The following is a 27219-nucleotide window of genomic DNA, read 5'->3' on the forward strand; positions in this document are numbered from 1 at the left end:
GGTATAGAGCCAAGTGCATAGGTGACACAGAAGGGGGAGTGAGTAAAGGAAATGAGGAATTAATCAGGGAAGGTCTCTTGGACTTGAAGTTACATAAATGTTAAGGAAAATCCCAAGAATCAGAGATCCTAGCTATTATTAGATTCAGATAATAAAATATTTGCATTCATTTGTCAGCAGGGAAGGAGAGGTTATCACTCGAGCCTAGATCAAGGCGAGATGTTTGGTAGGCAAAGATACAACTATTTGGTTAAAACAAACTACATATATGGGTCACCATCTTATTTATGAGGCGTGAAAAGATTATACAAAAATGTGGCTAGCACTCTGATAATAAATAGATTAGCAATATTGGGTAGCTTTTGCTCACAATAATATTTGTATCCCAGGATTCCAGTTTGCCAGGTTTTACTCTGAATCTTCAGGATTGTTGTGTTCCCTCCCAAAATGATATGCAAAGCTCTTGAAGCGCCTCAAAAGAAATGAGCTGACCAGTGACAAAATATTAATCCTTTGAGATTTAAATGAAGCCCATGAAGGTAAAGAATAGCGGGGGTGGGGAGAACTCGGGGGAGGTGGGATCAAATGTTAACTTTTTTCCTACATAAATAGCCGGTTTTCCTGCCTTCCTTTGCTCCAAAGAGCTAGGTCATCAGCACTGTTGCCTTCATGGAAAGATGCCCTCTGACAGCTCCCATTGCCCAAAAACCTTGTTCAGGAAGCAGAAGGAGCTCATTAAAATGAGAGAAAAGTAATACTGAGATGAATGAAATCTCACTTATTTCACATTGGCAGAAAGGGACTTGCGGCCCGACAACTTGGCTTACACGAGGAGAGAAGGGATTCTGAGAAAATATTCAGTTGCGCAAAGTCTGGAGGCAGCGTGGCCTAGTAAATAAAGCACCGTCCTGAGAGTCAGAGGACCTGGGTTCTAATCTCGGCTCTACCACCTGCCTGCTCTGTGACCTTGGGCAAGTCACTCAACTTCTCTGGGTCTCCTTCCTCAATTGTAAAATCGGGATTCAATGCCTGTTCTCCCTCCTACTTAGACAATGAGCCCCATAGGGACCTGGGACTGTGTCCTATCTGATTAACTTGTACCCACCGCAGCACTTAGAAGTGCTTAGTGCAGTGCTGTGCACACAGTAAGCGCTCAATAAACACGACTGAATGAACAGTGCTTTACACATCGTAAGCGCTAAAACAAATTCTATTAAAAAAAACCTGCCTATAAATTGTTGAAAAAACACAGCAATGACAGTCTTTCCCAACCTTAAACCAAAATAGGGAGATGGTTCTTATTTGAGAGAGCAGGCTCAGGGTGAAGGGTATTAACCCGGCTGGGAGGAGGTATTGAGGATTGAAATAGCACCAGATATCACAGGGCAGAACTGACAGGCATTGACAGGGCTTTGTGAAGAGCTCTAGGCTGGCTTAAAAAGGTGTCTGCGGATCAGTTTTGCTATCCTTTCAGGCACACACCCCATACGTACCCCACCCTTCCGGCTGCCGTGTGCTGTTGTCCTTAATTCTTCACCGAAGATTAACTACAGTTAGCGACTTGTCACTCCGGGCATTCCAGCTGGCTGTGCTCAGATAAAGTAGGGTCCTGAGAGAGGATGAATTGTTCGGTGTCAAACATCCCTGAGCACAGGACAGGAATAGATGGGAGACCGGGGAAACCTGGACAGCTCTATTCATAATTCTCTGTTTCTTGGGGTCTTCTGGATTGGCACTGCCAGTCTAGATTAAAAGTGGAATCATTGCTTTCTACCGCTTCACCCTCACCCTCAGCCTGAGGTATTAGCGCTAGTGCTCCTCTCCCAGGGACAGAAAGAAAAACAACTGGTGGAGGAAAGAATGGGGTAAGATAAGAATAATGTTGATGCAATTATAGATTATAAATTATTTATTTATATTGCATATATCATCATCAATCATATTTATTGAGCACTTACTATGTGCAGAGCACTGTACTAATATATCATCTATTAATGAAATAAATGTCTCCCTCTAGACTGTTAGCTCATTTGGGATAGAGAGTGTTTCTGCTAATTCTGTTGTACTCTCCCAAGCGCTAAGAATAATAATAATGGTATTTGTTAAGAGCTTACTACGTGGCAGACACTGTTCTAAGCGCTGAGGTAAGCGAGTTGTCCCACGTGGGACTCACAGTCTTCATCCCCACTTGACAAGCGAGGGAGCTGAGTCCCAGAGAAGTGGAGTGATTTGCCCAAGGCCACTTAGCAGACAAGTGGCAGAGATGGGATTAGAATCCACGTCCTCCTACTCCCAAGCCTGGACTACTGCCACCAGGCCATGCTGCTTCACTAAGTACAGTGCTCTGCACATAGTAAATGCTCAATAAATACCACTGATTGATTGACTGATGCAAGGATAGAGTATCTCTGATGGGCAGTGCTGGTTACCTCGCCGCCTCAGTTGTAGCTAAGATAGAAATATCTAAAGCCTAAGGGAAAGTCTGCTCTCTGTCCACATGATGCTAGTCCCCTGCTTAAGGACTAGGAAAGGCTTGGGTTGTGTCTGAATCCATCCCGATTCAGGGAAGAACTAGTTCACATTCTGAGGGGTCTCTGCTGGGACATCCCCAAGCCATAAGCTGGGAAAGGCCAGCACCCCATGGCTCTGAGGAAGAAGCCAGTACCGATCCTGTCTCCCTACAGTCCTCAGCCCTGGGAATCTGTGGGGGCCAGCTCAAATGGTCAGGAGTGGCTGCCCTTCCCTGGAGAAGACCCTCAGAGGAGTCTAGACCCAAACCAGTCCCAAGCCAAACCCAGGAGATTTGGGCAGAAGCGGGCCAATTCTAAAACCTTGGGAAGACAAATCACTGAAAAGCAGCATGTCGTTATGGATAGAGTATGGGCTTAGGAGTCAGAATAATAATAATAATAATAATAATAATGGCATTTATTAAGTGCTTACTATGTGCAGAGCACTGTTCTAAGCGCTGGGGAAGTTACAAGGCAATCAGGTTGTCCCTCAGGGGGCTCACAGTCTTAATCCCCATTTTACAGATGAGGTAACTGAGGCACAGAGAAGTTAAGTGACTTGCCCAAAGTCACACAGCTGACAATTGGCAGAGCCGGGATTTGAACCCATGACCTCTGACTCCAAAGCCCGGGCTCTTTCCACTGAGCCACGCTGCTTCTCTAAGGTCAAGGGTTCTAATCCCGCCTCAGCCGCCTGTCTGCTGTGTGGCCTTGGGCAATCACCTCACTTCTCTGGGCTTCAGTTACCTCAACTGTAAAATGGGGATTGTGACTGGGAGCCCCACATATGTCCAATTTGCCTATATCCATCCCAGCGCTTAGTACAGTGCCTGTAATATAGTAAGCACTTAACAAATGCCATCGTTATTATTATTATTATTCCTTCCAACCCTTTCTTATCTCCTCCCTCTCCATCCTTTCCTCCCTCTCCATCCTTTCCTTTCCCTCCTCCTCATATTTCCCTTCCTTTTCCCCTCCCCCCATCCTCTCCCACTAAGCCCACGGTCCAGTGAGTCCAGACGCTCGGTCTGAATCACTGTTCTTGTATTTCTTCCCAGTACTTACTTCGGGGTTTGTCACACTGAAAGGACTTAATAACCATCACCACTACCATTACCACCACCCCCAGATAAGAAGACTTGTTGGGCACAAAATCTTGCAGAATCCCATTGATCCTTTAGCGGCTGCCTAACTGAGAACACTTCAAGGTCAAGTCCCAAGGAGAAGTAAAAACCTTGCTCAGGCCGTGGAGTTAAAATGTCGAACCTGCTCCGCAAGGATAATGTTAACCCGTCAGAGGGGAAGGCACCGTGCTCTGAGAAGACTGCTGAACTCCTGGAGCTGAGCTTAAAGTACTCCTCCATGGGACCAGACATAACCAGACAGTTGCTTGTTTTTATTTCTGTAATGGAACTTTTGGAGTTTCCACCCAAGAGCCCCCATAATGAATCGTTTGACCCATCACCCTGCTTTCACCCCAGAAAGATGATTTACCTCTTCTTTGAAATCACCAGGAAAGGAGATTTGGCAACAGTTCTAAAACCCACCTTGTGCAGGAAAGGAATCTGCACTGGCAAATTCTAGAGTTCATTCATTCAATCATATTTATTGAGTGCTTACTGTGTGCAGAGCACTGTACTAAGCGCTTGGGAAGTACAAGTTGGCAACATCTAGAGACGGTCCCTACCCAGCAACGGGTTCACAGTCTAGAAGGGGGAGACAAACAACAAAACAAAGCATGTGGACAGGTGTCAAGTCGTCAGAGTTGCGCTAATAGGGAGGTTTTTTCCTAAAGCAGATGATTTTAGGGCAGGTCACTTGATTTCTCTGTGCCTCAGTTCCCTCATCTGTAAAATGGGGATTAAGACTGTGAGCCCCAAGTGGGACAACCTGATTACCTTGTATCCCCCCCACCAGCGCTTAGAATAGTGCTTGGCGCATAGTAACAAATGCCATCATTATTATTATTATTTAGGCTAGATGTGAGGGTGGACACAACAGCTCGTAGCGTCGTAGCGGTTTCCTCAAAGGGGAGTTTGTTAGAAGCAGTAACGGAAGCCAGGAAGTTCATAGCTCAGGAAGTTTTATGTTCTGTTCTGTGTCTCGGATCACTTGCAATGTGTGAAATTTGATGTTCCTTAAAAACTCAAGTATTTGTAGAGAGTTCATGCAAAACCCGTCTGAGAAGAAACCTTATCGCCTGAAATGGCCAGATGAAATTCTGGGGGCATCATTGCCCTCTGTCGGATGAAATAAATCGGACTTCTTCATCTAGATATTAGTTCCACTCTCATTTGCCGAATTTGTGGATTTCCGGGCATTTTTAGGCATTAAATGGACTGGCAACGTGGATGAAGGCTTGGGGTGCACTGCTGTCCTCTACTGGATAGAACACATCAGACCAGCTTCTCTTCTCATATTTACAGGAAAATATTATTTTACAGGGACCTCCTCCTCTTCAAGCTTTCAAAGCCAGCCTTCTTCCCAAAGCCCTTTGAGCTTGTCCTTAAAATCAGTGGGGAGAGACCGGAATTATTTTCCGAAACAGGTTATGTATGAGCTCCATTCCTGACTGTGAGAAGACAGGCCTTAATGGGAGAACAAATTGGAGGGAGAAAATTGTTTAGGAGCAGTTTTGATTTGCCCCAATTCTGCGCAAGAGGAGACTGTCCCAGGGCTGTCTCCTGGGGGTGGGGGGTGGGGGGTAATTGGTGACCTCACACCTCCCAGTGGGTGGGACTCAACAAAGCGGCCACCACCCTGAAGGACATAACAATAATAATAATAATAATAATAATGATAATAATAATAATAATGGCATTTATTAAGCGCTTACTATGTGCAAAGCACTGTTCTAAGTGCTGGAGAGGTTACAAGATGATCAGGTTGTCCCACGGGGGGCTCACAGTCTTCATCCCCATTTTACAGACGAGGTAACTGAGGCCCAGAGAAGTTAAGTGACTTGCCCAAAGTCACACAGCTAATTGGCTGAGTCAGTATTGGAACCTATGACCTCTGACTCCAAAGCCCGTGCTCTTTCCCACTGAGCATTCAGTCAGTCAGTCGGAAGTATTATTCATTCATTCATTCATTCAATCGTATTTATCGAGCGCTTATTGTGTGCAGAGCACTGTACTAAGCGCTTGGGAAGTACAAGTCAGCGACATAGAGAGGCGGTCGCTACCCAACAACGGGCTCACAGTCTAGAAGGGGGAGGCAGACTACAAAACAAAACATGTGGACAGGTGTCAAGTCATCAGAACAAATAGAATTAAAGCTAAATGCACATCATTAACAAAATAGAATAGTAAATATGTACAAGTAAAATAGAGGAATAAATAATAATAATAATGGAATTTATTAAGCGCTTACTATGTGCAAAGCACTGTTCTAAGCACCAGGGAGGTTACAAGGTGATCAGGTTGTCCCACGGGGGGCTCACAGTCATCGTCCCCATTTTACAGATGAGGGAACTGAGGCCCAGAGCACTTACTGTGTGCAGAGCACTGTACTAAGCGCTTGGGAGAATACATTAAGGCAGAGTTGACAGGCATGTTCCCTGCCCACAGTGATCTTACAATGATCTAGATGGGGAGAGGGAGACTTCAGGAAAGGAGCAGGGGCAGTGTGGCCTATTGGCTAGCACCTGGGCCTAAGAGTCAGAAGGATGTGGGTTCTAATCCCAGCTGGGTCACTGGTCTGTTGGGTGACCTTGGACAAGTCGCTTTACTTCTCGGTGCCTCAATTGCCTAATCTGTAAAGTGAGGATTAAGACCGTGAGCTCCATGTGGGACATGGACTGTATTCAACCTGATTGGATTGTATTTACTTCAGCACTTAGTACAGTGTCTGGTGCTTAACAAATGCCATAAAATGCCAGAGAAGCAGCGTGGCTCAGTGGAAAGAGCACGGGCTTTGGAGTCAGTGGTCATGGGTTCAAATCCCGGCTCCGCCAACTGTCAGCTGTGTGACTTTGGACAAGTCACTTAGAGAAGCTGCATGGCTCAGTGGAAAGAGCATGGGCTTGGGAGCCAGAGGCCATGGGTTCAAATCCCTGCTCCGCCACTGGTCAGCTGTGTGACCTTGGGCAAGTCACTTCACTTCTCTGGGCCTCAGTTCCCTCATCTGTAAAATGGGGGTTAAGACTGTGAGCTCCATGTGGGACAACCTGATTACTTTGTATCCCCCAAGCACTTAGAACAGTGCTTTTCACGTAGTAAGCGCTTAACAAACGTCATTATTATTATTCTTCTCTGTGCCTCAGTTACCTCATCTGTAAAATGGGGATTAAGACTGTGAGCCCCCCGTGGGACAACCTGATCACCTTGTAACCTCCCCAGCGCTTAGAACAGTGCTTTGCACATAGTAAGCGCTTAATAAATGTCATTATTATTATTATTATTATAAGAGGGGGGTGCCTGATTCAAGTCTCCTTGCTTCCCTGCACTGCTGTCTTTCTCCAGAGACCCATCAGCCTGGAGGGAAGGGACCATGGACACAAGGCCCAGGGCTATACAGAGTCCTGTTGGAAAGGACAGGGAGATGCCAGCAGCATGTCAGTCTGGTAAAGGGAGAATGGGGAATGATAGTCATGGTATTTTTAAGCCCTTTCTGAGTAAATAATTATAACACTAATTGTGGTATTTGTTAACTGCTTTCTATATGTCAGGCACTGTATTAAGTGCTGGGGTAGATACAAGGTACTTGGATTAGACACAGTCCCTCTCCCACATAGGGCTCACAGTCTTAATCTCTAATCTCTTAATCTCTAAATCTTCTCAGAGAAGCAGCGTGGCTCAGTGGAAAGAGCCCGGGCTTGGGAGCCAGAGGCCATGGGTTCAAATCCTTGCTCCGCCACTTGTCGGCTGTGTGACTTTGGGCAAGTCACTTCACTTCCCTGGGCCTCAGTTACCTCATCTGTAAAATGGGGATTAGGACTGTGAGCCCCACGTGGGACAACCTGATCACCTTGGATCCTCCCCAGAGCTTAGAACAGGGCTTTGCACATAGTAAGTGCTTAATAAATGCCATTATTATTATTATTATTATTATCCCCATTTTACAGATGAGGTAACTGAGGCACAGAGAAGTTAAATGACTTGCTCAAAGTCACACAGCAGACAAGTGGTTGAGCCGAGATTAGAAACCAGGTCCTTCGGACTGCAGACCAGTCCTCTCTCTGATTGGCCATGCTACTTCATCGTACTCATAGTACTTGCACTGTACTCTCCCAAGCACTTAGTAAAGTGTTCTGCACGTCATTAGAGTTAAATAAGTACCACAGATTGATTGATTGTAACTCCAAGTCACATCAGGAATCCTGACCTTGGCAAGTTGGCATAGTAGACAGAGAGAAAATTCACATCAGTGGAACAAGAGCAGCTGTCCACCGGGTACTGTGTTCTGCACAAAGTGGGCACTCAATATGGCAACGGCGTAGGCAGTTCTGGGCCACAGAAAGGCAAGTACAAAGAAGCAATCGGAGCCTTCTTTACTCGAACTCACCTCAGCGTTTTTCAGCCCTACAGAGTCCAGTTGTGACTGCGAGTATTAGTTGCCAAACCCCCTCGTTGTGAGCTTGCTAAGAAGTTGGGTAGCAGTAGCGCAGATAAGGGACAAGCAGAATTCATGAACTTTTTCCAACCTCGGTCGGGTTTGCAGGGAGCAGACACGCCGCCGGTCTCCTTGGCTAATGAATTTTCCCTCGCAGCATTGTTCAGCCAGGCTGTTGCAAATAGCTTCTGTGATTGTTCTAAAAGCCGGAGTCGCTCTCAAAAGGTGAATGGAATCCTTCATTACCTTGAAAAATCCCACCGACACATTTCATGCATAGTGAGAATTACAGTAATTTGTGAGAAAACCTTTGGTGGCAGATTGGTTCAGAAGAACAGGCAACAAGTCACGAACGTGAAAATAATATATTCTTCCCGCCTGCCGTGAGTTTCTTTTAGTCATGCTGTATAACCGGAGGCCGGTCAACTGAATGCTGGAATGGAGACCTTCTTCTTAAAGCAAGAAATGGTTCTAAGGGCTCAGCCTTGAATTTTGTCCTTGTGAGGTGGTCCTGGCCTTCTGCTCTGGTATTTGGTTGAAGACACTATTCCTTCAATCGTTGTCGCATTTATTGAGTGCTGTACTCAAGTACTAAGCTCTTGGGAGAGTACAGTATAACAATAAACAGACACATGCCCTACCCAAAATGAGCTTGCAGTCTAGAGGGGGAGACAGACATTACTATAAATAAATAAATTACAGATGGGTACATAAGTGCTGAGGGGCTGGGTCGGGGGGAATGAATAAATAATAATAATAATAATGACATTTATTAAGCGCTTACTATGTGCAAGGCACTGTTCTAAGCACCAGGAAGGTTACAAGGTGATCAGTTGCCCCACAGGGGGCTCACAGTCTTAATCCCCATTTTTCAGATGAGGTAACTGAGGCACAGAGAAGTTAAATGACTTGCCCAAAGTCACACGGCTGACAATTGGCAGAGCTGGGATTTGAACCCATGACCTCTGACTCCAAAGCCCGTGCTCTTTCCACTGAGCCACGCTGCTTCTCAAAAATAATAATAAAGGAATAAAGGAAGCAAGTCAGGGCAACGCAGAAGGGAGAGGGAAAAGAGGAAAGGAAGGCTTAGTCATGGAAGGCCTCTTGTAAGAGATGTGTCTTCAATAAGGCTTTGAAAGAGGAGACAGTTATTGTCTGTCAAATTTGAGGAGGGAGGGCATTCCAGGCCAGCGGCGATATAGATGAGCTCGAGGCACAGTGAGAAGGTTAAGTGTTGTCTTCACAGTGAGATTTAAAACTGAGAACTTGTAGAGACATTGTTAATATTGGACAGATTCAGTTTGGAGATAACTCTGTTTCGCCAGCCAAACCCCGGCTTCCATCCAGGGGAAGAAGCAGGAATGCCTGAGGATTAAACCACCGGCCTAGGAGTCTGAAGGACCTGGGTTCTAAGAACGACTCTGAACTTGTCTGCCGTGGGACCTAGAGCAAGTCACTTCACTTCTCTGTGCCTCAGTTCTCTCATCTGTAAAATGGAGAATGAGATTGTGTCCAACTGGATTACCTTGTGCCTACTCTCTCTGATCTCCCATCCTCATGTCTCTCTCCACTTCAATCCATACTTCATGCTGCTGCCCGGATTATCTTTGTCCAGAAACGCTCTGGACATATTACTCCCCTCCTCAAAAACCTCCAATGGCTACCGATCAATCTGCGCATCAGGCAGAAACTCCTCACCCTGGGCTTCAAGGCTGTCCATCACCTCGCCCCCTCCTACCTCACCTCCCTTCTCTCCTTCTACTGCCCAGCCCGCACCCTCCGCTCCTCCACCACTAATCTCATCACTGTACCTCGCTCTCGCCTGTCCCGCCATCGACCCCCGGCCCACGTCATCCCCCGGGCCTGGAATGCCCTGCTCCCTCTGCCCATCCGCCAAGCTAGCTCTCTTCCTCCCTTCAAGGCCCTACTGAGAGCTCACCTCCTCCAGGAGGCCTTCCCAGACTGAGCCCCTTCTTTCCTCTCCCCCTCGTCCCCCTCTCCATCCCCCCGTCTTACCTCCTTCCCTTCCCCACAGCACCTGTATATATGTATATATGGTTGTACATATTTATTACTCTATTTATTTATTTATTTATTTATTTTACTTGTACATTTCTATCCTACTTATTTTATTTTGTTGGTATGTTTGGTTCTGTTCTCTGTCTCCCCCTTTTAGACTGTGAGCCCACTGTTGGGTAGGGACTGTCTCTATGTGATGCCAATTTGTACTTCCCAAGCGCTTAGTACAGTGCTCTGCACATAGTAAGCGCTCAATAAATACGATTGATTGATTGATTGATTGATTACTCCAGTGCTAAGAACAGTGCCTGGCACATAGTAAGCGCTTAACAAATACCATTGGAAAAAAAAAGCTAGTTTCAGTGTTAATGCCTGTTAGCTCTTGGGTTCCTCTCCGGGAGGCAGCACAGCGTGGCTTAGTGGAAAGCGCACGGGCTTTGGAGTCAGAGGTCATAGGCTCAAATCCCGGCTCTGCCACTTGTCAGCTGTGTGACTTTGGGCAAGTCACTTAACTTCTCTGTGCCTCAGTTCCCTCATCTGTAAAATGGGGATTAAGACTGTGAGTCCCACGTGGGCCAACCTGATCCCAGATTTGTAACCTCCCCAGCACTTAGAACAGTGCTTTGCACATAGTAAGTGCTTAATAAATGGCATTATTATTATTATTATTATTATTATTATTATTATTATTATTATCTCCAAATGTGCTGGCATTAATGCTCCCAGCTTCTCTGGGGCAAACAGGCTTAAACATTACAAATGGAAGCAGGGGTAAGGGCAATTCTCTACCACAGGATCAGGGTATAAGGAGGCGGGCATCCTGTACAAATTCTTACGGAGGAGCAGATTAGAACGCAAGAGAGAAATCAAAGAGATGAGGTGGGAAGCAGAGGTGAGAGAGTGAGCCAGGCCCGGTTCACAGTCAGGATTACTGACAAATGGACGGTAAGAACTGATAGGGGAAAGGCTGACAGAGAAGGCATTATTTAGCCCAAACCTGACATGCTCTCCAAAGTACTGTGGGGAGTCGCTTCAGTCATTTAAAGATTCAACTCTTGGCAAGGAAAAGCACACAGAATCCTCCTGTTAGGTTTTTTGAAGAGGCGTCTTTCTCTCCAGCTCTCACCTGAGGTCAGAAACACTGAAATTGAAAACAGACAAGAGAAGACGCTAAATGCTTTCTGAACATTGCTCCTTTTCTTCAGGGCTGGCTGCCGGCGGACGGGTGGAGGGAGTTGGTTTGTCCGTTTCTTGTCCCCAGCACGGCACAGTAACTGTGTTTAAAAAAATAACTCCCCCTTTTCTCTCTCCCCTCCCCATCATCTTCTTCCTTGCCTTTTTCGTTCACACCCTTGCTAAGTGAAGCCCTGAGAGCTTTCAATTCACAAAGGAAATAAAGCAGCGGGGTCTAGTGTATAGATCCCCGGGCTTGGAAATCAGAAGGACCTGAGATCCAACATCCATTCTGCCACTTGTCTGCTGTGTGATCTTGGGGAAGTTACTTAGCTTCTCTGTGCCTCAATTACCTCATCTGTAAAATGGAGATCAAGACTATGAGCTCCACGTGAGAGGAAGACTGTGCCCATCCTAATTATCTTGTATCTACCCTAGCTCTTAGTATAGAGCCTGGCACGTTGTAAGTGCTTAACAAATACCATCGAAGCAAAACAAAAAAAAAAAACAAAACGAAAAGGAACTATCAGAAAAAAAGTCTTTTAATTTTTTGAATGGAGGAATCACAAGATGTTCCCAGATCATCCACCTCACATCTTACCAGTCATGCGGCTCAGAAACCTTCTGCTTCAGACTGCCTGCCTCAGTGGAGTCGCTTAAAACCCACCCGGCCTAAATACTGCACTTAAGCCCACGCTGAGCTACCTGCAGTGTGGAAACAATCCTCTACTTGCTCAGAGTTGTGTTTGAAGTGCGCCTTATCTGTATTTTCTGCCTCTAATTTATGTAATTTTCTATTAGACTAAGTAGTCTATCTCTTCCCTTCCTTCTGTTAAGAGAAATTTGCATGGAAATAGGATCTTTGTTTTCAGGGTAGTTCTCAGGGTGGATAATAGCTACCCATTTGAAGGCACCAAACAGGTTGGTGATCTAAGGAATGATTAACACCACCCAGTATGGCCCACGATGATCAATCGATCAGTCAATGGGATTTACTGAGCACCTGCTGAGTACAGAAATTTGTAGCAAACACTTGGGAGAGGATAGTAGACTTAATAAACAGGAGCCCTGCCTTCGAGGAGCTGAGATTCTAGCAGGGAAGATAGACACCAAAGTAAATTATGTTCTCCCTCCTCAAATCCGATGATTCTCCCCACTTCAAAGCCTTATTGAAGGCACATTTTCTTCAAGAGACCTTACCAGACTAAGGTCGCCCCGACTTGCTCCCTTCGTTCTTCCCCTCCTCCCAGCCCCATAGCACTTATGTACATATCTGTCATTTATTTATCTGTAATGACGTCTGTCTCCCTGCCCTTTAGCCTGTAAGCTGGTTGTAGGCAGAGAAAGTATCTGTTGATTGTTGTATTGTGCTCTCCCAAGCGCTTAGTACAGTGCTCTGCACATGGCAAGCACTCGATAAATGCGATTGAACAAATGAACGAATGAAAATGCCAAGAGGCAGCGGGGCCTCTTGGAAAGAGCACAGAACTAGAAGCAGCGTGGCTCAGTGGAAAGAGCCCGGGCTTTGGGGTCAGAGGTCAGGGGTTCAAATCCCGGCTCCACCAACTGTCAGCTGTGTGACTTTGGGCAAGTCACTTCACTTCTCTGGGCCTCAGTTCCCTCATCTGTAAAATGGGGATTAAGATTGTGAGCCCCCCTGGGACAACCTGATCACCTTGTAACCTCCCCAGCACTTAGAACAGTGCTCTGCACATAGTAAGTGCTTAATAAATGCCATCATTATTATTATTATTGTTAACTAGAAGTCAGGAGGCTCAGGTTCTAGCCCCAGCTCTGCTACTTCTTTGCACTGTGGCCCTGCGCAAATTAATTCCCCTCCCTGAGCCTCAGTTTTCCTATCTGTAAAATGAGGGGAGTAAAATATCTATTTCCCCCCTCTATCTTAATAGCTGTGATATTTGTTAAGTATTTACTAAGTGACAAACTAAGCACTGAGGTAGATATGAGGTAAATACAATATAAGCAGATCAGCCTGGCTTAGACTTTGAGCCCATGTGGGGCAGGAACTGTGGCATATCTGATTATCTGAGAAGTAGAGTGGCTCACTTAGAAGCAGTGTGGCTCACTGAGAAGCAGCGTGGCTCAGTGGAAAGAACCCGGGCTTTGGAGTCAGAGGTCATGGGTTCAAATCCTGGCTCCACCAACTGTCAGCTGTGTGACTTTGAGCAAGTCACTTAACTTCTCTGTGCCTCAGTTCCCTCATCTGTAAAATGGGGGTTTAGACTGTGAGCCCCACATGGGACAGCCTGATCACTTCGTAACCTCCCCAGTGCTTAGAACAGTGTTTTGCACATAGTAAGCATTTAATAAATGCCATTATTATTATCTCTCTCAACCCCAGCATTTAGCCCAGTGCTTGGCACATTGTAAGTGTTTAATAACATTATTATTAGAGGAGGAAATAATCAGGTACATAAGATACTTAGGTAAGTGCCACAGGATTGTATTTAAGTGTTTAGGTGAGGAGAAAGTACTAAACTGCTACTTTGCTAATCCAAAGCAAATAATCCACTTATTATATCCTGCCTTGACTACTGCTTCAGCCTCTTTACTGACCTCCCTGTCTCCTGTCTCTCTCCATCATTGGCTAATGATCTGCTGCCTGGAGCATTTTTCTAAAAGAATGCTCAGACCACATCTCCCCTCTCCTCAAAAACCTCCGGTTATCGCCACCTCCACGACACACGATAATAATAGTGGTATTTATTAAGCGCTTACTATGTGCAAAGCACTGTTCTAAGCACAAAAGCTCCTTCCCATCGACTTTGAAGCACACAATCAGCTCACCCTCTCCTATGTTACTTCTGTGATTGCCCACTACAACCCAGCCCACATGTTTTGCTCTTCCATCGCCAACTTACTCACTGTACCTCAATTTCAGCTATCTCGCCCACATCCTCCCTCTGACCTGGAACTCCCTCCGCATCCGCCGATGACAGACCACCACTCTCCTCACCTCCAAAGCCTTTGAAAGTCACATCTCTTCTAGGAGGCCTTCCCCGATGAAGCCCTCTTTCCCCCTACTCCCTCTCCCTTCTGTGTCACCTCTGCACTTGGCTCTGCAACCTTTAAACACTTGATAGTCACCCTCCCCTAAGCCCCACAGCACTTATGTACATATCCGTAATTTATTTATTTACATTAGTGTCAGTCTTCCCCTCCAGATTGTAAGCTCCTTGTGGATGAGAAATGTGTCTACAAATCCTGTTGTGTCATACTACTCCCAAGCATTTAGAACAGTACACCGGAGATGCTCAATAAATACCATTGATCGATGGGGAAAGATTTGAAGTGAATCACAGAAGGCTAACTGGAGTGAGAAGCAATCCTCCTCGAGCTTAATATTTGCTCATGGTAAACTAAACTTGACTGGACTGAGACTAGAACCTGAGAAAGGAGGAGTAGCCCATTTCACACAGCAGGGCTGGGGCCCCAAGCTGCACCATCTTCACACACAATACTGCTCAGCGCTTTGGCAGTGGACTCCAACTTCTCATCATAAGATCAGCAAAAACTGAAGAAGGAAGTGTGTGAAATTTGTATACTTCTTATTCGGAAATATAACAATGGGGGCAGATCTCTAACTATGTCGTGGCTCCAAAGTGATATTTATCTTTGCCTCAGAGAGTTGGGTTAGGATCAGTATTATATTCTTTGGGATCAGGTATCGCACATCCCTAAATGTCATCTTCTGGAAAGGCAAACTGTCCTTCGCTCCTTCTAAGCCCACCAGTTAACTTTATCCCACTCTTATCTTAACCACCTCTGATCCCTCACTCACTGTTCTCCTGGCCTGGGAAACCCTCCCCTTCCCCAAATCGATCACACTGGTCTTGAGCGGGGAATTTTCCTGTTGTATTGTTACATAGAGAAGCAGCCTGGCTCAGTGGAAAGAGCTCGGGCTTTGGAGTCAGAGGTCATGGGTGCAAATCTCGGCTCCGCCAATTGTCAGCTGTGTGACTTTGGGCAAGTCACTTAACTTCTCTGTGCCTCAGTTCCCTCATCTGTAAAATGGGGATTAAGACTGTGAGCCCCCCGTGGGACAACCTGATCACCTTGTAACCTCCCCAGTGCTTAGAACAGTGTTTTGCACATAGTAAGCGCTTAATAAGTGCCATCATCATTATTATTATTATCGTACTCTCCCAAGAGCTTAGTACAGTGCTCTCTTTACAGTAAGTTCTCAATAAATGCCATTGAACGATTCCCCACTCTCAGAGCACTCCTAAAATCCTATCCTGTCCACCAGGCCTTCCCTAATTAATTCCCAACACCCCAAGTCATGAAACATTCAATTATTTATCGGTTCCACTCTTTGTAAATATTTTTACGTCCACCTCCTCCGTTGGATTGTTAACTCTTTATGGACAGAGAGTGTGCTTTGTGCTTCTGTTGTACTTTTCCAAGTGCATAATTCATTCATTCATTTATTCAATAGTATATTTGAGCACTTACTGTGTGCAGAGCACTGTACTAAGAGCTTGGAAAGTACAGTTCAGCAACAAATAGAAACAATCCCTACCCAACAACAGGCTCACAGTCTAGAAATATGTCAGTAGTCTTTGTTAAGCACTTGTTATGGGAGCAGCACCGTACCAAGCCATGGGGTAGATATCAGATAATCAGGCTGGACACAGTCCTTGTTCCACATGGGGTTCACAATCTAAGGGGGAGGGAGAACAGGGAGAACATCCCCATTTTATAGGCAAGGAAATTGCGGCACAGAGAAGTGAAGTGATTTGCCCAAGGTCACCTAGCAGGCCACGGGTGGAACCAGAATTAGAACCCAGGTCTTCTGACTCCCAATCCCATGCTCTTTCCACTAGGGCATGCCATATAGTATAGTGTATTTCACTCATACGGTGCTCAATAAATCCTCTTACTACTACTGCTGCTGACAGAAAAAAATATCAGCATTATCCCTGCAGCTCCTCCTCATCTGGAGTCACGTACTGTCTACTCTTTTCCCCATCTCCTAGTGTAGATTGGAAGACTCTAGGAAGGAAAATTAGGATGTGGAATGTCCTGTTTTAATACCAGCCTGATTCTAGCTTACTAGCAATTAAGAGTTTGATATCACATAATGAAGTGACTGATTGAGTCTCAGTCCAATTCCCAGCAGCGTAAGGTTAATGTCTGCCAAATTACAGCTTGCAACACTGTACTCATCTTGACAGTCAGTCCTAACCCAGAGGACAAGGATTTAATGGGTCATAGAGACTAAACTCAGCCCCGTAATAAGATGAATTTTTAGAAGAGCTGAGAATGAAAGGACTCTATGATCCTTTCGGCCAGGTTGGACAAGTAATAATTCCTTGCATTTAAAAAATCAGCCTGCAAAAAAAATAAAACGTTCATAGATGATCTCCCACATATCACCCCTGTGAAATAAGGGGTGAGTTTTCTTTTTCCATTGTGTGGCTGAAATCTCACTTCTAAACAACCTCATTTTGGTCTGAAATAATTCCTAAGCAACCTCAGTTCTGTCAGGAAGACTTCAAGTTGGGGAACCTGCACGATGGAGTTGATGAGAAGCAGTGAGCCTAGTGGAAAGAGCACTGGGCTGGGAGCCCGAGGTCTGGGGTTCTAATCCCACCTCTGTCATTTGCCTGCTGTGTGATCTTGGACAAGTCACTTAACTTCTCTATGCCTCGGTTCCCTCATCTGCAAAATGGGGATTCAGTATCTGTTCCCTCTCCTACTTAAACTGTGAGCCCCAGGTGAGACCTGATTATCCTGTATCTACCCCAGTACTTTGTATAGTGCTTGCCACATAGTCAGTGCTTAACAAGTACCACAGTTAGTGATTGGCTCAGTGCCACTTGCCACACTCTTTCATCTCGACATTCCTGTGCCCACTGCCCTCTAGACTGTAAGCTCGTTATGGGCAGGGAACGTGTCTGCTATTTCTGTTGTAGTTTAATCTCCCAAGTGCTTAGTATAGTGCTCTGCACATGGTAAGTGCTCAGAAAATACAGTTGGCTGACTGACCAACCAGCAGGCAGGGGAGCCATCACCGAACCCACTGTTGTCTTCAACACACACCTGGCCAGATACTAAACTTCTCCAGGGTCATGCAAAGACACAATTCTCAATCAGTCAGTCAGTCGGTCCAGTGTGTTGCAGTGTACTAAGTGCTTGGGAAAGTACAATATAACAGTATAACAGACTCATTCCCTCCGCAAGATGAGCTTACAGTCAAGAGAGGGAGACGGACATTAATATAAATAAATAAAATTACAGACACGTACATAAGTGCTGTGGGACTGGATTGGGGGGTGAATAAAGGAAGCAAATCAAGATGGCGCAGAAGGGAGTGGGAGGAGAGGAAAAGAGGGCTTAGTCAGGGAAGGCCTCTTGGAGGAGATGGGCTTTCAATAAAGCTTTGAAAGTGGGGAGAGTGATTGTCTGTTGAATATGAAAAGGGAGGGTGTTCCAGGCCAGAGGTGAGTGTTCGGTGGTGAGATAGGTGGTGAGATAGACGAGTCCAGAGCCCTATCCACTTCTCTGAGTAGGGCCTTGGGGGAACCTAGTCCAGAGAAGAAAAAAAAAAATCTTATGCCTAATTCATACCACATCATGAGATATGGTTGCAAAGGAAATAGGCAGCGTGTACAGTAAAGTCTTGTCAATGAATAACAGCTGCTTCTGTCTTAAGTGAGAAGAGATAGCCACATCTCTTACCCATATCTACAGGAAACAGAGATCACTAGAACTGGATGACAGACAGGGGCACCAGCCCCGAGTTAAAATGAGATAAAGGCAAAGAGGAAAATAGACCGCTGAAGCGTTGGCGTGAGTCCTCGAAAACCTTCTGCACTTCCTGCCATCCGCGTCTGGAGATTAGGGGAATTCCCTAAATGCAGGGCACAGTATCCCATTGATTCCAGTATCCTAACCGAGTCATCACCACGTGACATTGCTGTCTCTGCAGTTAAGCCAGTCAAACTAGTGTCGGTAGTGTGGTTTGGTCTGGTCTGGTTTGAGGGCACATATCTTCTAGACTGTGAGCCCGCTGTTGGGTAGGGACCGTCTCTATATGTTGCCAACTTGTACTTCCCAAGCGCTATGTACAGTGCTCTGCACACAGTAAGCGCTCAATAAATACGATTGAATGAATGAATGAATATCCTTGTCATTCAGGAAAACAAAACAAAACAACGAAAAGCAATGACAGGATGTCTTCTCTTCCAGCTTCGCCTTTCGATATGGAAGCCACGGCCAAGTTTGATTTCAACGCCTCTGGGGAGGATGAGCTGAGCTTTCGAGCTGGGGATATTCTGAAGGTACGAGGGACAAAGCCTATTTGTATTGATATGGGGCAGCTCTGGTAAAGAATCAATATGAGATCGTGGCTTAATGGAGTCTTCTTAAGGAGTTCGGGTAGCTATTTCATTCTCCTGAATGATTTAAACATAATGGCAGTTACAAGTTTGGAACGGAAGGACTTAGGTCCTTCTAGGAAGTGCCTGTTTCTTTTAGCACATGTTCATTTTTTCAGTTTTTCTTTGTCCATAGATGTTTGTCGGTATTTTGTTGCACAGTTATTAAGGCTTTGGTTGGTATTTGGGGTTTTTTTTAATGGTATTTGTTAAGCCCTTACTATATGTCAAGCACCATTCTAAGCGCTGGGGTAGGTACAACTTAATCAGGCCAGATACAGTCCTTTTCCCACCCATGGGACTCACAGTCAAGTTTCACTGGTCTTCCAGATTTCCTCTAGTTGTGTGTTTCCCACATAACCCTATCCACATGCAGCTCACATTACCAACCCTGCCAATAATTATTATTGTTATTATTATGTTATTATTATGGCATTTGTTAATTTGTTAATGCTTACTATGTGACAGGCACTGCACAGAGTGCTGGGGTGGATACAAGCAAATCAGGTTGAACGCAGTCCCTTGTCCCATGTGGGGCTTACAGTCTCAATCCCCATTTTACAGATGAGGTAACTGAGGCACAGAGAGGTGAAGTGACTTACCCAAGGTCACACAGCAGACAAATGGCAGAGCCGGGATTAGAACCCTTGACCTTCTGACTCCAGACCCATGATCTGTGCACTATGTCATGCTGCTTTCCATCCAAGGCTTCCCTTTTGGAGATCATTCACAACTCCCAGTTATGCTTGGGTCCCTCTATTTTGCTTCCCGAGAACTCCCTGCTGTCCAGCCCACACTCCCATCTGATGATCAATCCTCCTCCATTCTTTTTTTTTTTAATGGTATTTGTTTAGTGCTTATTATGTGTCAAATACTGTTCTAAGCTCTGGGGTAGATAGAAATTCATTAGGTTGGACACAGTCTTTGTCCTGCATGGAGCTCACAGTCTGTTGCCACTTTCGGTCCGAAAGCTCAGGAGCGCTTCCCTACTTCATCACCTGTAAATATGAGTCCTCACACTCTCAGCACTTAGAAATCCACCCACCCTCTAAACCACTCAACACTTACATACATAACTTTATGCTCCATTGCTTCTCTTGCAGGTCTCCCCGGCCAGATTGTAAACTCCTTGATCATGTCTACTTATTCAGTTGTACTCTCCCAAGTGCTTAGTTCAGTGCTCTGCTCAGAGCAAATTCACAATAAATATCCTTGATTGATAGACTGAGCACCCTTCCGATAAAGGAACCACATCGTCACGAACTCACATTGGTCAAAGAGGAAAAACAATCAATCATTCATTCAATTTTATTTATTAAACGTTTACTGCGTGCAGCGTGCTGTACTAAGTGCTTGGGAGAGTACAATATAACAGAATTAACAGAAACATTCCCCTCCCATAACAAGTTTACAGTCTAGAGTCGAGTTTACAGTCTAGAGATGAGCTTATAGTCTAGAGAAAATAATTGTAGGACACAAGCCAAATCATTTCTCTCTGGCCAAGTCTGCCTGAGGTAGAGCAAACATCTATTTGCCAAATAACTTCAGCCACAGGTTTCTTAATGGCTCAGCTTGGAAAAGCCTGAAATGTACAGTCTGACAACCAGCCAGTCACCCTAATACAGAAGATTCCTGGGCAAGCTCAGAGGTCAAAAATTTGGGTTAAGCAGCTGCAAAACTATTTCCTTTGTGCGAAGTACTACCTGCAAGCATTAAGTTTGCCCTTGCAGACTTGGGTTAAAAACGGAAATACCGTTAAAAAAAAGTACATGCCCCATATCTAGATTCAGGCTACAGGAGAGTTCATTTTAGATTGCCAGAACCCAACCCCAATTTCTGCCATTACTCGTCTTAACTTTGAACCTTATAATGAAGCAATGCTGATCTTGTCAAATACAGGAAAAACTTTAGACGGTGTCTTTGGGCACCCTTTCAGGCAGGGCCGGTGCACGTTGTTTTATGCTGTGAGAAATCACTTTTCTGTGACCTGGTGGAGACTGAGAGTTTAGCCCTCCTGTCCATCCCTAGCTACTGAAGAGATTCCAAACCTAAATTTCACCCACTCTTTGGTCATTAGGCAATGCTTACATCTTCCATAGTGTGCACCCTAATTATCTGAGCTTGCTGAAACCATCCTGAAACCCTTCCTTCACCACCGTTTCCCTGATGCAGGGAATGTGTCTGTTTATTTTTATATTGTACTCTCCCAAGTGCTTAGTACAGTGCTCTGTACACAGGAAGCGTTCAGTAAATGTGATTGAATGAATGAATGAATGCCACCCCACCCCACCAAGACAAGTGAAACTTCCCTCAACTGTCAAATTCATTTACATTCTAAGCTCTGTCATCCAGTTATGGATTCCCACATTCATTTGTTTGACTTTGGTCTATTCAAGTAAAATACATTTTTCTTTAAGAGTGTGACGAATATCCCAAAACACCTCCAGATCATTTTTAACGGGTTTGAAGGTAGGGGCACTAACACCCTGCAAATGACTTGGATTAATACCAGTCTTCTACTAAGAATGAAGGAAACCATTTGTTTTTTTGCACTTCAAGAGCCTTCTCCCCTCCAGATATTCAAGTGCATCACAGACAAAATAAAAAAGTCCTGAACCGCAGTCAGTTTGCTCCGTTCACTTCAACACACCTTTGCTGGGTGGGACATGCTAGGAGAATGGATGATAATGGGATACCCAAACAGCTGCTGAATAGTGAGCTGGTATTGGGCGACGGAAAATAAGGGGGTAGGGGGGATGTTTTATGGATGCAACAAAGCAAAACCTCTACCAACACTGCGTCTCAGCTGAAAGCAGAGAGGCAACGCAGCAAATACACCAGCCCGGCCTCCTGAAAGAAAAAAGCGGTGCCTTTCAGTGCTGACTTCAAATGGATTGTGAGACAGAGACAAAAGCGAAAACAGCATCAGGCACCCTCCGCAACAAACACACTAGCCCAACAAAAGCCAGTCTTTGTGTCTGCACCATGCGGTCGAGACTGTGGGCCCCTTAATGGCCTTTTCAGCCACAGAGGTACTCATAGCTGAACTCCCCTGTCCGTATGATCTCCTGTAAGTATGAAGGGCAGTTACTTATACAAGTTCCTCTAACCTCCTTCTCTGTCTTGAACCAAAGCTTTCAGAATGTGCTTCTTCACCTACTCCATCCCTTACCCAAAGGCATATTTGAATTCTCCTTCTCAGGAGCAACATGGCGTAGTAGATAGAGCATGGGCCTGGGAATCAGAAGGTCCTGGCTCTGCCACTTGTCTGCTGTGTGGCCTTGGGAAAGTCACTTCACTTCTCTGTGCCTAAGTTACCTCATCTGTCAAATGGGGATGAAGACTGGGAGCCCTATGTGGGACAGGAATTATGTCCAACCCAATTTGCTTGTAATCACCCCAGCGCTTAGTACAGTCCCTGGAACATAGTAAGTGCTTTAAAAATGCCATCATCATTATTATTATTATTCTCTGTGCCGCAGTTACCTCATCCATAAAATGGGTCTTAAGACTGGGAGCCCCATGTGGAACATGGACTGTGCCCAACCTGATCAGCTTGTATCTTCCCCAGCGTTTTGTACAGTGACCGGCACATGATAAGCGCTTAACAAATCCCATTAAACAAAATGGGGATTAAAACCTACTCCCTCCTACTTAGATTGTGAACCCTTTGTGGGACAGGGACTGTGTCCAGCCTGATAAACTTGTATCTACCCCAGCACTTAGATCAGGGCTTGACACATCGCACGCGCTTAACGAACACCATAAACACAACAAATAACCTCCAGTCTGTTGGCCTACAATTCCCTGGCACGTATCTCCACCCATCCACCTTTTTTATGCCAACAGCTCGCCTCCCCATCCCGCCGAGATCTGCCTACAGTTTTTTCCATCCGATTTTAGGTCCTCCCACCCGTCCACCTCTCAGCTAACCGATTCCCTAGCCCTGCATATCATGCACCTGGAGTTCGGCGGCTCGGTAAGAGCTGAGAATCCGAAAACTCAAGTGTGTAACTTCCCTCCCAGATCTTGTGCGACATGCTGGGGCCGATCTGATAAGGGAAGGAGATAAGGGAAACTGTAGTGATGTAGAGATCAGATGAACAGGAAGCACGAGGCCCTGAGCCAACAGAGGCAGGAGGAAACCACCTCCCCCCACCTAGCCCCTGGTGCGGAAAACAAGAGAAAGAGAAAACTTGCCTCCTGCACATGAAGAGCCTGCAAATGTACCTCTTCAGAACCACAATCTCGAGCAGATCAGGCACCAGGTGTGGTGGGACGTGGGGGAGGGAGAGGTTGCTATGTGGAGACCATGATCTTGCAGTATTTGACTAGTCAACAGAATGAAGAGGAGAGGCGAGGCGAGTTGAGTCTCATTTGGGTTTTCCACAACCTTCCCAGAAGCCCTTCCAAAGGCAAGATGTTATACCATTTGGGGGCTCACGCTGCCCTTCCCTTTTTCACCATCTTTTCATTCCCCGCAAAAGAGAGGGAGGGATTTAGGCCACAGTGGCTAAAACTGCAGCAGGTTTCAAGGTAGAGTGATCGGGTTGAAGAAGCGGTGCCATTTTCTGAGTTGTCTCCTTCCTCTCATAACTTATTTATGCGTCTGCCACATCCAGATGGTAGGAGGAGGGAATTCTCCATTCCAAGGAAAGAGGGTAGGAATACAAGAATATAGCACTTATGGCTAAATACTCCACCTCTGCACTTGGTTATATCATCATCAAAGGTATTTATTGAGCTCTTACTATACGCAGCGCACTATACTAAGCTCTTGGGAAGAATGCAATACAACCGGGGGAGAAGCAGCATGGCTCAGTGGAAAGAGCCTGGGCTTTGGAGTCAGAGGTCAAGGGTTCAAATCCCAGCTCCGCCACTTGTCAGCTGTGTGACTTCAGGCAAGTCACTACACTTCTCTGTGCCTCAGTTCCCTCATCTGTAAAATGGGGATTAAGACTGTGAGCCCCCCATGGGACAACCTGATCACCTTGTAACCTCCCCAGTGCTTAGAACAGTGCTTTGCACATAGTAAGCGCTTAATAAATGCCATAAAAAAACCGAGTTGGAGGACACATTCTCTGCCTACAATGAGTCTAGAGGGAGCTTTCATAGGCGCATATTATTATATTCAGTTATTCATTCGTTCAATCGTATTTATTGAGCTCTTACTGTGTGGAGAGCACTCTACTAAGCACTTGGGAAGTACAAGTTAGCAACATATAGAGACGGTCCCTACCCAACAGCGGGCTCACGGTCTAGAAGAAGAACATTCATATGTTTCATCCTGACTTATTTGTGCTTCTCTGTGTTCATATTCTTGTTCTTCCTCTTCCTCCCATTATTTGAAATAATTTGTCTGCCTACAAGATTGAAAACCCCTAGAGGACCAAGACATGCTTCTGGTGGACTTCCCAAGTGCTTAGGCAGTGCTCTTTACACAGCAGACACATAATATGGTTCACTGAGAAGCAGCGTTGCTTAGTGGAAAGAGCACAGGCTTGAGAGTCAGAGGTCATGGGTTCTAATCCCAGCACCGCCACTTATCAGCTGTGTGACTTTGGGAAAGTCACTTAATTGTGCCTCAGTGACCTCATCTGTAAAATGGGGGTGATGACTGTGAGCCCCACGTGGGACAACCTGATTACCTTGTATCCTCCCCAGCGCTTAGAACAGTGCTTTGTACATAGTAATCATGGATGTTTTCATGATTACTTAGTAATCATAGTAATCATGGACAGTCTCTATATGTTGCCAACTTGTACTTCCCAAGCGCTTAGTACAGTGCTCTGCACACAGTAAGCGCTCAATAAATACGATTGATGATGATGATGTTTTATGGATGCACTTAGGAGAGTGTTTGGCACATAGTAAGCACTTAACAAATACCATCATCATCATCATCACTGATTGACAAGTAAAAATGTCTTAAGTGACTGCAAGCTATTTTCCCTAGTACTTTTTTAAGGCCAAGAGTAATGCTGTCCCATTCATTCATTCATTCATTCAATTGTATTTATTGAGCGCTTACTGTGTGCAGAGCACTGTACTAAGTGCTTGGAAAGTACAAGTCATCCAGACCTCAAATCCACCCCCTCCTGGGGATGTTTGATAGTTGCCCTCCTTGGCCTCCATCTTGATGCTTGTGGGTGAATCAAGTAAAGTATCTAACTTTTTCCTCCTTGGCCCTAGCATTACCTCTAAGGAAACCCTCAGGTACCTTCTACCCAGGAAGTATCCTAATCCTTCATTCAGCCGTATTTATTGAGCGCTAACGGTGTGCAGAGCACTGTACTAAGTGCTTGGGAATGTACAATACAACAATAAACAGTGACATTCCCTGTCCACAACGAGTTCAAAGTCTAGAGGGGGGAAGACAGACGTCAATATAAATAAATAAAATTACAGATATGTACTTAAGTGCTTTGGGGCTGGGAGAGGGGAAGAGCAAAGGGGTAAATAAAATGATATTTATGTACGTAAGTGCTGTGGGGCTGGCGGGGGGGAAGCGAAGGGAGCAAGTCAGGGCGATGCAGAAGGGAGCAGGAGATGAGGAAGGGGGGCTTAGTCTGAGAATTAAGCGCTCAATAAATACGATTGATTGATTGAATGAATGAATGAATGAATGAGTGAATGAATGAATGCTGCGTGACCTCAGGCAGGTCATCGAATCTCTCTGGGCCCCTGAGTCAGTCAGTCATATTTACTGAGCGCTAAGTGTGCAGACACTGTACTAAGCGCTAGGGAGAATACAATATAACGATAAACCGACACCTCCCATGCCCACAACGAGCTTGCAATCTAGATGGAGAGACCAGAGTCGGGAAATTCTTCCCTTTTCATATTTGACAGTCAGTCTCCTCCGTTTTGAGCCTTATGGAGGGCACATCTCCTTCAAGGGGCCTTCCCCCTTCGTCCCCCTCTCCATCCCCCCCGTCTTACCTCCTTCCCTTCCCCACAGCACCTGTATATATGTATATATGTTTGTACATATTTATTACTCTATTTATTTTACTTGTACATATCTATTTCTTTTATTTTGTTAATATGTTTGGTTTTGTTCTCTGTCTCCCCCTTCTAGACTGTGAGCCCACTGTTGGGTAGGGACCGTCTCTATATGTTGCCAACTTGTACTTCCCAAGCGCTTAGTACAGTACTCTGCACACAGTAAGAGCTCAATAAATATGATTGATTGATTGATTGAAGGCCTCTTGGAGGAGATGTGCCTTCAAATAAGGCTTTGAAGCGGACGAGAGTGGTTGTCTGTCGGATTAGAGGAGGGAGGGCGTTCCAGGCCAAAGGCCGGACGTGGGCTAGGAGTTGACGGCGAGATCGAGGCATAGTGAGCAAGTATGTGGGCTGGGTTGTAGAAGGAGAGGAGCGAGGTGATGGAGTGCTCTAAAGCCAGTGGAGAGGAGTTTTGTTTGTTACGAAGCTGGGTGGGGAACAGCTGGGGTTTTTTGAGGAGCCGGGTGAAGTGTCCTGAACGCTTCTGCTGAAAAAACGATCTTGGCAGTGGAGTGAAGTATGGACTGGTGTGGGGAGAGACGGGAGGCTGGGAGGTCAGCAAGGAGGCTGATGCAGTAATCCAGGTGAGTTTGTATTAACGTAGTAGCAGTGTGGATGGAGAGGAAAGGGTGGATTTTGGCGGTGATGTGAAGGTGGGACCGACAGGATTTGGTGACGGATTGAATATGTGAGTTGAATGACAGAGAGGAGTCAAGGATAACGCCAAGGTTATGGGCTTGTGAGACGGGAAGGATCCTTCTTAACCCTATTGGTATTCTCCGCCCATGCGACTTCCTGGGATAACAATTTCCATATGCTTTTCCACCCACTGCTCCCAGAACCCCTAATCTGCTCCCTGGTGCCATCCCACAGTAGTTATAGATATTTTATGAAGAGAATTATTTTATAGGAATCCACTTTTGACCTGACTCTGCAGGGGACAAACCAAATGTTAAGCATCAAGCATCATAGCGGGGATGGCACCATCCAGTAGCAGTTTAGAAAGTACGAATCACTGGCCCCAGAAATCCTGATGTCAGCCCCTCCATTTCCAGTTTTTCCACCCTTCCAGTCTTGGTCCCGCCACCCCGAGGTAGCCGTCCGAATCCGGGCGGTTAGGTTGGCCGTGACATCGTGGCACCGCAAAGGCATCGCTTGGCCTAGAGAAGCTGCATGGCGTAGCAAATACAGCATGACCCTGAGAGTCAAAAGGTCATGGGTTCTAATCTCGGCCCGGCCACTTATCTGCTGTGTGACCCTGGGCATGTCGCTTCACTTCTCTGTGCCTCAGTTCCCTCATCTGTAGAATGGGAATTGAGACTGTGAGCCCCACATGGGACAGGGACTGTGTCCAACCCAATTTGCTTGTATCCAGCCCAGCGCTTAGTACAGTGCTTAGCACATTGTAAACACTTAACAAATACCACAATTATTATTATAATCGTGGTTCTGGGGCAGTGCTGAGCGGCTGCCAGTCGGGCAGATTCTCTGGCTAAGCAGGAGACAGGACCTATGAAGATGGCATTCACGCAAAAAAATATGCTCTCTATAAA

General features: G+C 45.7%; 1 protein-coding gene across 3 annotated transcripts in view; it reads left to right on the plus strand.

Annotated features, from left to right (window-relative positions):
• The window catches only part of GRAP2 (GRB2 related adaptor protein 2), an 86430-nt gene that overhangs the window by 39216 nt on the left and 19995 nt on the right, over window positions 1–27219 (plus strand). For all 3 annotated transcript variants that reach the window (XM_038756702.1, XM_038756703.1, XM_038756704.1), the window contains one exon: window positions 18471–18562. In XM_038756702.1, the coding sequence (XP_038612630.1) occupies window positions 18485–18562 (78 nt within the window). In that variant the 5' untranslated portion in view covers window positions 18471–18484. The remainder of the gene's footprint in view (window positions 1–18470; window positions 18563–27219) is intronic.

This window comes from Tachyglossus aculeatus, chromosome 14 (genome assembly GCF_015852505.1).
Source record: "Tachyglossus aculeatus isolate mTacAcu1 chromosome 14, mTacAcu1.pri, whole genome shotgun sequence".
Classification (NCBI taxonomy): Eukaryota; Metazoa; Chordata; class Mammalia; order Monotremata; family Tachyglossidae; genus Tachyglossus; species Tachyglossus aculeatus.